Genomic DNA, 13,186 nt, shown 5'->3' with positions numbered 1-13,186 from the left:
CCCGCAGAGCGGAGCCGGCTGGCCAGGATTCCGGGGGGAGAGACGGAGCGCCTCCCCCCCCCAGCGGAACCCAGCGGAGCCAGGTAAGCGGGGTTTGTACACCTCTAGTTGGCAGTTGCAACAGCACCAGCAAAAAAAAAAAAAATGGGGGGGAGAAAAGAAAGAAAAGAAAAGAAAAGGAAGGCAGAAAGAAAGAAAGAAAGAAAGAAAGAAAGAAAGAAAGAAAGAGAAGTGCTACTACTACTTCTAATGGTGAGGTTCACCCCTGAGAAAACTGCTAGAGAATTTGTCCTCTTCCTGGAGAAATTTGGTGACATGGCCCCCCAATTTCTCTTTCTACAAATATAGCATGGAGAACTTTGAGAGGTCATTTCTGCCAAGCTCTAGTTGAAAGAGCAGCAGAGAGTATGTGGGATGGAACTGGGGGTGCACAAAACTAAGTATGGGCTTAAGTTAATTGTAAATCAGAAACAACATAGCACCATTTTTGTGTTTATGTGCCTTAAAGAGAGAAAAGGAAAGCATATCTAATAACAAACAGATTATAGCTTTATCATATATATATATATATATATATATATATATATATATATGAGGTTTTTGGAGTCAGGAAAAATATTCACATGGAACCGTAACTGGACTGAATTCAACTCAGAACTGTCTTGACCAAGGATATCCAACACCCTTGAACCTTCTTCCTATAGATCAGCCTTCCCTAACCTGGTGCCTTCCAGAAGTTTTGGACTTCAACTTCCATCTGCCTCAGTCATAATCAGTATGACCAGTACTGTATGACAGTATGGCCAGTGATCAGTAATGCTGGGAGCTGTACTCCAAAACATCTGGAGGGCACCCCGTTGGGGAAGGCTGCTATAATTGATCCTCTGTGGAATAGTCTAGTAGTTTACAGAAACTTGACTCCAGTTGAAATTATTCTTTTATTTTGCAGATGACAACAGAACAGAAAAGAAATTAAAAGAAATTTAGAGGAAAAACCAGCAAATTAAATTCAACCCAATGCAGTCTGCCCCAGGAGGAAGCAGACTTCAAAAAGCACATTTGCTCCTCACACTCCTTACTTGCTACTCAAAACAGTTTTGAGACAATATACAGCTTCTTAGACATGTACTTCATTTCAGACAGTGTAATGAGGAAATGTATGATGCGAGAGATCAAAAAGCAAGGGCAAATCCTTCATCAAACCCACTTGTATGCCATTTTTTCCAGAGTTTTGCAACATACTTTGTATGCCATTTTTTCCAGAGTTTTGCAAGAGTCCAGGGACCTTTTCTGTCTGATGCCAAATGAGCCAGCCAGCTAGGATGTACCACAAGAGAGAGAAAAATATCTCCCTAGCACCTCATGAAACGAACCAGTGTAGCTTAGCCAAATACCTTCCCCGCTCTTTTTGAAGTAACCAGAAATTACTAATTCCTACAAAAGCACATTTTCAAAGGCATTTAGAGTTTTTTTCCCCTTCCCCTCAAGCAATTGCTTGTCTGTGTCCAAGAAGGTTATTTTCTTCTCTAGAGTGTTGTTGAAGTATAAGATTGGATAGCCAACTGCAGCAACCGGGTTGATTTGATTAGCTACTCACGCACTGAAACTGTTATGACTTCAAGAAACAAAGACTGTCTCAGCACAGATGAGCTCCTTTTTCGCCTCAAGCAGCCCTCAGTGACAAAGTTTTGCCCAGCAGAATTCATTTAAGGCTACCATAAATGTCACTGTCATATCTGTATCAGAGACAGCTGAAGGTCAGAGTTGACATTACATCAGTGACAGTTCATTTATTATACAGTTGCTCCGCTTGTGTTTCCTTTTTCTTTTAAATGTCCTTAAAAGGAGCTGGCGTCCTTTTAAAACCTGCGGAACAGATCACTTAAAAAAATCCTAGGTCAGAACTGGAACATCAAGATGGCCCTCCAGCAGATACAAAACTAGAGAACTAAAATCACTCCCTTTCCAGTCACTTGGGATTACTGTGGTGTATTGTCTGTACGCTAAAATGAAAGACTCTTTCTTACTAAAAACCATGCACACAACCCCAACTCAACAAGACACAGAGACGTGGAAGCTTCAAAAAGGCATGCATTTTTCTTTCTCTGAACAACCAATTGCCAGTGGTCATGGCATCTAGCTCTGTCATGGCCACTGGATATTAGTCACCATCCAGTCCCATACTGCTTTTCTACTCATGCCAATGGTACAGCCAGGGACTTAGGGGCTGAAATCTAGCCCCCCCGGGGGGGTGCCAAATGACCACAGGTCATGAGGGCATCAGGGCAGCAGAAGCAATGTCCCTTTTATTCCTGTAGTCATGATGGTGCGAAGATTTACACGCATCTAAAATGCAAAATTGCACATGCTCAGGGTATTTTTTTTATCAGAGTTGGCAAACAGTGTTGTTCTTTTTAACATACCACAAATGTAGAAACAGTTTTAAGGAATGGAATGGAATGGCAGGAGGAGGGGAGAGAGAAATGTTAGTTGTGTGCTTCACGACTGAAGTAATACATGTCTAAAGACCATTAAGTCCCGGGTTTAAAATTACCTAGCTGCAGCACTGATTTCACTTAGGGGGTGTTTACACCAGCGATTTACTCTGAGTCGGCTGCGTGTTGAGGTCATTAGGGATACATGACGTTGTGGCCATCCAGCAGCCACCCTGGAGCTTATCAGGGAAAAACCGGATTTCCTGAGACTGCTTAAAGTCCGGTTCTTTTCCTTAAGTTGGGTTCTCCCTGGTATAGTTGTTGTATGCCCCAACCCCCGCATTTAGTTCGAGTATGCTAGCCCTGCCCAAGGGTGTGCCTTTCACCATGACCCCAGTCAAGGGGAGTTTCCTCCCACTGTGCTGAATGAGGCTTGCCCTCTTAAGGACCACAGAAATACAGAGAAACTCCTCAATTGACAGGGCACATATCAAAGCCCAATTCCTTAAGTGCAATTAAGTGCAATCTCGAGGCTCAAATTCATTGCCTTAGGAAGTAACTCTTTCACAGCTACCTTACAGAGATCCTGTGCATTACAGTGGGGGCTGGTCTCCCTCTCTTTCCCACAACAAACCCATTAGTGTCCCCGCAGAAGTAACTCCCATTGTGCTGAAAGAGGCTTGCCTTTGAATGCCCACATAAGAACTTACAGATTCTCCCTCAATTGAAATGGCACATTTTAACGCCCAATTCATTAAGTACGAGTAAGCACGATCTCAAGGCTCCGCTGAATTGCCTTAGGAAGTAAGCACTTCACAACTTCATTATAAATATCTTGGGGGTTACAATGGGGGCTGGTTTCTGTCTTTGTATTTACTGCTTTCTTTCCCACAACAAACCCATTATTGACTCCTCAGAAGTAACTCCCACTGTGGCCAATGAGGTCCTGCAGGTTAAAATGGGGCTGGTTTCTGTCTTTGTGTTCTCCCCCCCCTTTTCAGCACAAGCATATGTGTGTCTACTCAGAATTAACGCCCATTGTGCTCAATGACGCTTGCTCCTTAAATGTAGGTGCATCTGGACTGGAGAAAGGGGAGAAGAGGGGGGAAGCCTCTCTTATTGGTTGAGCGGCCCCTGCCAGTCAGATGACGTTCACTCCAACCCCCATCCCCACCAGGAAGTATGTTCTGTGAAGTGATTTTTACTGCTGCAGAGAATCCACTTGTGGAGCCCTGCTCACAGCAAAGCCGATTCCTTTAAAAAAATCCGGTACTCCTTCGTTAGCTTCTCCTTCCACTGTCATGGAAACAGCCCTGGTCACATCTGAAATTTCTACATTCTCCAAAAACTTTAGAGACAAGAGTATGATGGTAAGCAAAGGAAAATGCTTCTTCTGCAACACCTACAATTAAAAAAAACACCCATGAACAACCTATTATCATCATGTTTCTCCTGTCAGTCAGATGATAGGTCCAGCTAGCACAGTGCTGTCTGCTCTGACCCAGAGCAGCTTCCTAAGGCCTCAGGCAGAGGACTTTTCAGCTTGGCTACTTTTAGTTCTTTAATTCAGGAGAAGGAAACCCACAGGACATGTTTTATGCAATCTGCAGTTCCTCTGGGAGGCTCTACCTGAGCCTTCCCTGCCCAGTTGAGGTGGGGCAGCCCCCTCCTCACCCAAGCAGAGAGAGAGGAGTGCTTTGGAAAATGTGGATTCTACCAGAACTGCACTTTCCAAAACCTCCTCTGCCTGGATGGGGAGCAGGAAGCTTGGATGGGGAAAGAAGAAGCATTGGAAAGTGCAGATCCTGTCAGAACGATGCTTTGCAAAGCCTTACCTCTGTGCGCGCACGCGTGTGTGTGTGTCTATGTTTGCGTGCGCGTGTGTGAGTGTTAGGAGTATTGAGAGACCAGATAAGGTGCTGTGAAGGAGTGTTGTGAATGGATAGGGCATAATGCAGCCTTCCCCAACCTGGTGCCCTCTAGATGTTTTGGACTATAAGTCCCAGTATTCTTGACCATTGGCCATGCTGGCTGAGGCTGATGGGAGTTGAAGTCCAAAACATCTGGAAGGCACCGGGTCAAGGAAGGCTGGTATAGGGGAGAGAGAGACAGAGAGAGAGAGTGAGTGAGTGAGTTTCGGGAGGTGATGATCTTAAGATAATCACTACCCCACACTGCTTCTTTCTTAAGATCATCACCAATGCACACAGTTTCTCTTTCTTTGTGTGTCTCAGGTGCCTCTGACCCCATCCATTGCTGGCTCTGGTATCACCCACCACCAGCATATGCCCCTGACATATGCCCCCTTCTGAGGGAATGTGGCCCAGCTCTTGAAAAAATGTTTGCTCACTCCTCTGGAGAAGCAAGCGACTTCACGTAGGGTGCTTGGCATGTGCTTTACCAGCCCTACCATTAGGCAAAGTGAGGCAACTGTTAGTTGGAGCCAGTGTGGTGTAGTGGTGAGAGTGTTGGACTGAGAGCCAGGAGATCCGGGTTCTAGTCCCTACTCGGCCATGGAAGCTCACTGGGTGACTTTGGGCCCGTCACAGACTCTCAGCCCAACCCACCTCACAGGGTTGTTGTTGTGAGGATAAAATGGAGAGGAGGAGGCTAATGTAAGCCGCCTTGGGTTCCTTACAAGAGGAAAAAAGGCGGGATATAAATGCAATTAATAACAACAACAACAACTGCCTTGGGTGGCAGATGCTGGGTGGGAGCAGTGACAGCCTCCCAGCTGTTCCCCCTAAGCTACCCAGCCATCCCCTTCTGTTGGATGACGGAGATGTGTCTGCCTGTTCTGATTCCCTAAACTGCCTTCAGGTATGGTAGAAGATGCTATTCTATCACCAGTATTGACAAAAGATTCTACTGGCAGTGCAGTCAGCTTCTGTATGTGGAATGGTGGAAAGTCTGTCATCTTGTCTGCCTCTGGCAGCAACGTACCTTGGGAACTCCCTGGCTTTACCACCGAGGCTTACTGCATGTTAACAACATTGTTGCTACAACGGCTTTTGAGAACTTGTACCTGAAAAATAACCTAGATAGGATGAACATGGGCTTGGCTGAGCAAAAGATAAGTACTCATAAGTTCTAGCAATTTCCACAGGAGAAGCCTAAGAAAGAGCTTAACGGAGCACTCTGCTTAGCAACAGTGTCTGGTTTGTCATAGGATGCTGCAGATCCCTTCCTCTGCACCCACAGATAGAGCTAGAGTCGTTCAATGGCTACGCGTCTTGATGACTATGTGCTACCTCTAGTACCAGAGGCAGTGGTGAACTGCCTCTGGTACACCAGTTGCTGGAGAACATGGGTGGGAGGGTGCTGTTGTGTTCATGCCCTGCTTGTGGGTTCCTGGTCGACAGCTGGTTGGCCACTGTGTGAACAGAATGCTGGACTAGATGGACCCTTGGTCTGATCCAGCATGGCTCTTCTCATGTTCTGACAAATGTGGAGAAGGAGATCTGATCCTGGCTCTTCCCCTCCCGCCCCTCCCAGCTGCCACGGAAAGCTTTGCAATGGCTCCTCTTTCCAAGGTCGCAAGAGTGACCTTGGAAGAGATCAACGAGGGGGGAATGGGGTCTGCTGGTTGGCAGGGACGTAGGAGAGAGGTTAGCCATGGATCTGCAAGATCCAGAAGCCTGTTTATCACCTGTCTCTGCCCTCTGGAAACAGGGAAGCTAGATCTTGGAGCCCTCCGTCCATCAACAGAACAATCCATAGGACTGTGCTCTAAATCTCCCATTGAAATCAATGACACTTTAGCTAGATTATGACCAACATAAGGAAGAAAAAGCAGAGAATCTTTCAGAGTAAAAGGTCTTGACTCAGGATTTTGTCATATGATGTGCAAACGTCTTGATGGCCTACAGACATCTTGATAGTGCAATTGTTCAGGTGTACAGAACTTGGGAGCAGCATTTGGGGGTAAAACTCTTGAGATGCAGGAAAAAGCTGCCAAAACTGAATCTGCAGTTGAATTTCACAAAAGGCATCTACACTGACACATTTCTTAATAGGAAATACGGATAGCTCTGCTGATAAACAGTTCCAGTGTCTACAGCGGAAAGATTCACGTCATCAACTGATAATAAGTAACCTAAGCAATCTTTCTTCTCTTACATGTCACCATCTACTAAGAAACCCAACTTTCCCTTCAGTTAAATTCAGTCTTGTAATTTTGGTTCTGTAAATACTTGTCCTACAGAATCAAAAATGTCCTTAGCAGGAGAAAAAGAAAAAAAAAAACATAATGATAAAAAGAATAAAATATCCTGCTTTTGCAGTGCTACTACTTACATCTAGTTTCCACCCAGAGCTAATTAATTTTGAAAACTAGGGGATAAAGAGAAGCAACCTTTTGAACGTACTTTCTTTTCAGTACCATATTTCCATAAATCCTAGATAATTGCAAAATGATACTTGAATTCACAACAAAATTCTAGACATTGGCAGCCCATACTACATTACAAGGAATTTAAATAGCGACTTGATATTTTATGGGTCATGTTCACTAACAGACGATTTAACATTTGGGTCACACAGCTTGACACAATGTACAGACACCACAAGTATGTAAAATGTTCATCTGCCTTCTCCCAAATATTCTCCCCAAATCCTATCCTTTAACTCATGCATCTCTCTCTGAAAAGTACCTTTTGTCAGCTCTGCAATTTGACTACCAGGGTTTTAACCTGCTCCCATTTAGCATAGTTTTAAATATTGCTATGAGGCATTGCTTGAAACCAGAAAATAAGTCGGGACCAATACCTCATGCATACCTATTAAGTGAAGCACAGAATATTTGCACATGGTTGAAAACAGATTTGATCTTGGGTAACTAGGCTACAGATCTACCACTAGACATGCAGTTTTCTTGACTTCTATGAATGGAGCTTTCTTCTGAGCTCAAAATCTGAATTGAAAAAGTGCTGTGCGAGTGCTAGAACCCCACCTTAGATCCCTATGGTTCTCTGATATAGCCAGGGCCTAAGGTTTTTACTGTCCTATTTGCACCCAGGGACTTTGCACAGGGGATAGGGAGTCTAGTGCATCCAAATGATGTCCATGGAGTGGGCTAGAACTTCACAGCCCATGTCTATGGACTCTGATTAGGCTACATCTAGGGACCACAAGCATGGAAGCATGGGGTCTAGTGGGGTTCAGGATGTACCCAGGCTGTGCTAGATTCCTGCCATTCCAGCTTCAGTTACCCAGTCCAGAGTTTTGGTGGAGAGAAGTAAGTAGTATGCTGTAAGTTCTTTAACCCTGGAAAAGGGGGAAAAGAAGCCTCTCCCCCTCCTTGCACCAGGGGGCTCAAATATTTCTGGAGTGGGTCTGGAACCCGCAAGGAAGGAACAGATCCTAGGACCTTTTGTAAAATGCTTTCACCCCCACCAAATTTGAACACATGAGGAGACACAACACAACACAAATCTGGGAGATACGTAGGGAAAGGGTATCCTGGATGGTTTTTTCCTAACAGATGAGCAACCCAGAGTAGTCTTTGTTCATGAAAAGAAAAAGTCAGCATGAAACAGGATGCACACAGATATAGCCAGAAGCAAATGACACATTAATGGCAGCACTTTTTCCATTTGCCTTAGCTGCAAAACTTGCAGTGGCTATAATATCCATGTACAGTCTAGGTCACAATCACTTGCCCCCAAATTAGGATCTACTAACAGATGGCCCATCTGCTCATGTGCAGAAGGGAAAGTGTAGCATAAAGTTGCCTCCTAATATCCACTAAAGTGATGTAAAAGAAGCTTCAATGCATTTTACAGGTACTGCAAGTTGTCCAGTGATTAGTTGTTGTTGTTCAGTCGTTAAGTCGTGTCCGACTCTTCGTGACCCCATGGACCATAGCACGCCAGGCCTTCCTGTCCTCCACTCTCTCCCGGAGTGTGCTCAAGTTCATATTCATTGCATCGGTGATGCTATCTAGCCATCTCATCCTCTGCCATCCCATCCTCCTTTTCCCTTCAATCTTTCCCAGCATCAGGGTCTTTTCCAGTGAATTTTCTCTTCACATTAGGTGGCCAAAATATTTGAGCTTCAGCATCTGTCCTTCCAACGAGCACTCAAGGTCGATTTCCTTTAGGATTGACTGATCTGACCTCCTTGCAGTCCAGGGGACTCATAAGTGTCTTCTCCAGCACCACAGTTCGAAAGCATCAATTCTTTGGCGCTCAGCCTTCCTTAGAGTCCAGCTCTCACAGCCATACATTACTACTGGGAAAACCACACCTTTGATTAGACGGACCTTTGTCGGCAAGGTGATGTCTCGGCTTCTTACTATGCTGTCTAGGTTTGCCATAGCTTTCCTCCCAAGGAGCAAGCATCTTTTAATTTCATGGCTACAGACACCATCTGTGGTGATCTTGGAGCCCAAGAAAGTAAAATCTGTCACTGCTTCCATTTCTTCCCCTTCTATATGCCAGGAAGTGATGGGGCCAGATGCCATGATCTGAGTTTTTTTAATGTTGAGTTTCAAACCAGCTTTTGCACTCTCCTCTTTCACCCTCAACAAGAGGCTCTTGAGATCCTCTTCGCTTTCTGCCATTAGGGTGGTATCGTCTGCGTATCTGAGGTTGTTGATAATTCTCCCGGCAATCTTAATTCCGACCTGTGATTCTTCCAACCTGGCGTTTCTCATGATGTACTCTGCATATAAGTTAAATAAGCAGGGTGACAATATGCAGCCTTGCTGTACTCCTTTCCCAATTTTGAACCAATCAGTTGTTCTATACCCGGTTCTTACTGTTGCTTCTTGACCCTTGTACAGGTTTCTCAGGCGACAGGTAAGGTGGTCTGGTGCTCCCATCTCTTTAAAAATTTGCCACAGTTTGTTGTGATCCACACAATCAAAGGCTTTAGCATAGTCAATGAAGCAGAAATAGACGTTTTTCTGGAATTCTCTTTCTTTCTCCATGATCCAGAGAATGTTGGCAATTTGATCTCTAGTTCCTCTGCCTCTTCGAAACCCAGCTTGTACTTCCAGTAGTTCTCGGTTCACATATTGCTGAAGCCTAGCTTGTAGGATTTTGAGCATAACCTTGCTGGCATGTGAAATGAGTGCAATTGTGTGGTAGTTTGAACACTCTTTGGCATTGCCCTTCTTTGGAGTTGGAATGTAAGCTGACCTTTTCCAGTCTTGTGGCCACTGTTGAGTGTTCAGATTTGTTGGCATATTGAGTGCAGCACCTTAACAGCATCATCTTTTAGGATCTTAAATAGCTCAGCTGGAAGACTGTCATCTCCGCTAGCTTTGGTGTTAGTAATGCTTCCTAAGGCCCACTTGACTTCACTCTCTAGGATGTCAGGCTCACGTTCAGTGACCGCACTCTCACGGCTATCAGGGACATTAAGATCTTTCCTGTATAGTTCTTCTGTGTATGCAAATACGCAGGAAAGGAAAAAAATCTGTGCAAGTCAGTTGGGTAACTTAGTATAGTATTCTGTATTACTGAAGAGGCAAAATTGTGACTTCCCAACATAAGCAAAACCACATCAAAGTACATTGTAAAGAAAGTGCTAACTCATCTAGTTCTGGTCAAGATATTTCTTTGAACAAGCCATATTGACCCTACACCAGGTCTGAATCAATGAGCTTACCCCCAACACCAGCCTTCCCCAACCTGGTGGTCTCCAGATATGGTGGACTAAAATTTCTATAATTCCATAATGGGAATTGTAGTCCAGCACCTCTGGAAAGCACCAGACTGAAGAAGGCTGCCCAGCACCAGTGCTGTCTCATCATTCCATGAACCTGGGTGAATTGGCAAAGGGGATCTTTCCTGGCATGTGGCTGTTCCTTAACCCACATCAAGTATATCCGTCCCTGTAGCGAGACTTTCCTTCCTGTTTATTATGTGGAAAATGAGCATTGTGCTACAGGTAGTGTATGGGACGAGTAAGAGTGAGGAGCTAAGCCTCCATTACTAGAAAGACTTTATAGCATTGGCTCACAAGGTATTTTAGCAGTGTCTCATTGACACTGCTAAAACTTGCTTCCAAAGTAGTTCTGTCAAATGCAAAATGATGCTAATTGTGAAGGAAGCTTTTTGTGTGCTTCTATACTATAATTAAATTTTTCCAATTTGAATTTGGAAGAGTATATTTCCAGCACTGGTGCTGCAGATGAATGATACATCAAAATAGGGTTATAAAGGATTCCCAGAAGGTGAAGAATAATGACTCTCAGTAACTTATGAATAACACAGGAGGGAATTAGTTACTTGGAGAATACGAAGGGTAATTTTTTAAAGCTTGTATAGGCAACAGCTTACTGGTTATCAGTGTAATTGCAGGGGTGGGGGTGGGGTGGTAAGCTCCAGAATGATCAGTGTGTAAGCAGGATAGATGAGGTTCTCTGATATTTTTCCATTCATCATAAATAATTGACTCAAGCATGTCCCCACCAGCGTGATCAATACTACAGGCTGTCAGTAAAAGAAGAACTTCACTAGAGGTGAAAATGTAAGACACTCAGCTTCTCATGGACTACAAAATCTGAGCAAAATAGAACCAAGTTTGCACCATCTTTCATTGCAAAGAAAGGTCACTTTTTCTTTTTGGTATTCATTTGTTTATGCCTTATAAAATATTATGATCCTCCTTTCCAAAATAATCAAGTCATGTATGGACAACATAAAATTAAATCCCACAAAAATAAAGTGTGTGATAAAGGGGGTTGGACTTGATGGCCTTGTAGGCCCCTTCCAACCCTACTATTCCATGACTATTCTATGAAAGCCCTTTGACATAAAGCTTGTATAAAAAGTACAATAGAAGAATTTTTTCCAATTTTTATGATAGACTCCAAGAAAAAGATATCATAACGGAACCTTGTATTACATACTTCTTAATAGAAATAATATCATACAAACTTCTGAGAGCAGCTAATAAATTATATCTATCTATCTATCTATCTATCTATCATCTGTCTGTCTGTCTGTCTGTCTGTCTATCTATCTATCTATCTATCTATCTATCTATCTATCTATCTATCTTTTACCTAATCTCACATATTCTAAAGGTAAGGGGAAAGTGATAACTATGTAATATCAATAAGTATACATCGCAGATTACATCAAGCCAGCTGTAATAGCACCCTCCTACTGTAACTGCCTTGCCTATGCTTCTTCTTGCATTGAAATCGTTACGCATAATTTAACGAAAAGCTACATTCTCAAATCTCTATGGGATTACAGGGTACTAGGTATACTTGTATGACTACTATAACTTCTAAGTTCTATTCATTTCAATAGGTCACATGCAGAAAGAGTTCTCAGTTCGACAGCTGCTTCCACGGCTTCCCTAGCAAGTGGCTCAGAAGGAGATGTGTGACTGCAGCCATGCTAAGTGGTGCCCTCTTGTTATTATACATCACTGGTGCAGCTCTTTGAAAACAGAGATATTCTTCTTTTGGATCTCCTTCCTCCTGGCCCACGGTCTACCTCTTCATAATTTTCTACCTCAAGATAGTCCTTTGCACAATTCAGGTAAGTCACACGGGGCAGCACTAGAATAAGGTACCTACGGAGGTAGTGGGCTCTCCCACACTGGAGGCATTCAAGACGAGGCTGTACAGCCATCGGTCAGGGATGCTCTGACTTGGATTCCTGCATTGAGCAGGGGGTTGGACTCGATGGCCTTGTAGGCCCCTTCTAACCCTACTATTCTATGATTCCATAAGGCTATCACATCAGCGCAGGGACCTGCATACCTGATCCTGTGCCATGCTTCTCCAGCGGAGAATAATATTAAACAATGGGACCTCTATGTTTGGGTTTGGAACTTTGCTGTTTTTTTGAAGAATGGAAAGAGCTACAGTGCCTTGTTTATTTATCTCTATAAGCTAGAACATCTTTATTGGAAGGAGTGCGCATTTTTAAAAAATGACCTCAAGGATTTTACAAATGCTTTTAAAAAACAAATTCTTGGAATTCAAAAAAGTAGCAGTGCAAGAGACAAAATAAATGTTCTTGAATACATTTTATAGTAAATGCATTCACATTAGGGATTCTGTTTTAAAAGATCAATAATAAAGGTCTATGCCAACAATTCTTGGTAAATGTAGCTCTCTTTCATTCTTTTGTTCAGATTCTTCCAGAGCGAATAAACAAGCCTTCTTGACAAGGCACTAATTAATAGACCAGTAATTCTTAACATCATGGCACAAATAATGTTCTCATTTACTATAAAATATCTAACGAACAGTCTAGGGAGGAACTGTAATAGGAAAATAAAAAACATTGTTGGTTACAATATGGTTCCTCCCACGCATCCTGCTAACAGCAGCAGCAAGAAACAAGATTATTAGTCTCACTAACCTGTGGTGTCATTCCATGGCAGATATACATGATTGGAATATTTTCTGTGTCTGGCCCCTGATCAAGGCACAAATCACTTTTTAGGGAATTCTGCAGCTAGAGAATACAGAGAGGGAGAAAAAGAGAGACAGAAAGAGGGAATACAAGTAACCTGTTAAAATAGCACAAGTATTATATCTGATTACAGTTATATCAGTGTAATAAAACTTTATGTATTGATTACTCCGTTCCTGTTTTTGGCCTCTTTGAGGGCAAAACTGCCTTTATCTTCAAGAGGAACTGGGGCCTTTTAGTTGAGGTTCTAGAATTGTCCAGGACCTTTAATTACAGGGAAGGACTATAGCTCAGTGGTACAGCACCTAGCCTTGCATACTGAGATAAGTTATATTTAGGAAGTTCACAGAAAAAAGGCTTCTT

General features: G+C 43.2%; 1 protein-coding gene across 1 annotated transcript in view; it reads right to left on the bottom strand.

Moving 5' to 3' along the window:
* The window catches only part of GALNT18 (polypeptide N-acetylgalactosaminyltransferase 18), a 463,511-nt gene that overhangs the window by 84,436 nt on the left and 365,889 nt on the right, over positions 1–13,186 (bottom strand). The window contains exon 9 of the mRNA XM_084853983.1: positions 12,770–12,865. Within this exon, the coding sequence (XP_084710109.1) occupies positions 12,770–12,865 (96 nt within the window). The remainder of the gene's footprint in view (positions 1–12,769; positions 12,866–13,186) is intronic.

Source organism: Heloderma suspectum, chromosome 1 (assembly GCF_057233095.1).
Source record: "Heloderma suspectum isolate Gila_16-S chromosome 1, 16-S_ref, whole genome shotgun sequence".
Classification (NCBI taxonomy): domain Eukaryota; kingdom Metazoa; phylum Chordata; class Lepidosauria; order Squamata; family Helodermatidae; genus Heloderma; species Heloderma suspectum.
The sequence above is the reverse complement of the archived record's forward strand: the minus strand, read 5'-3'. Positions and strand labels throughout refer to the sequence as shown.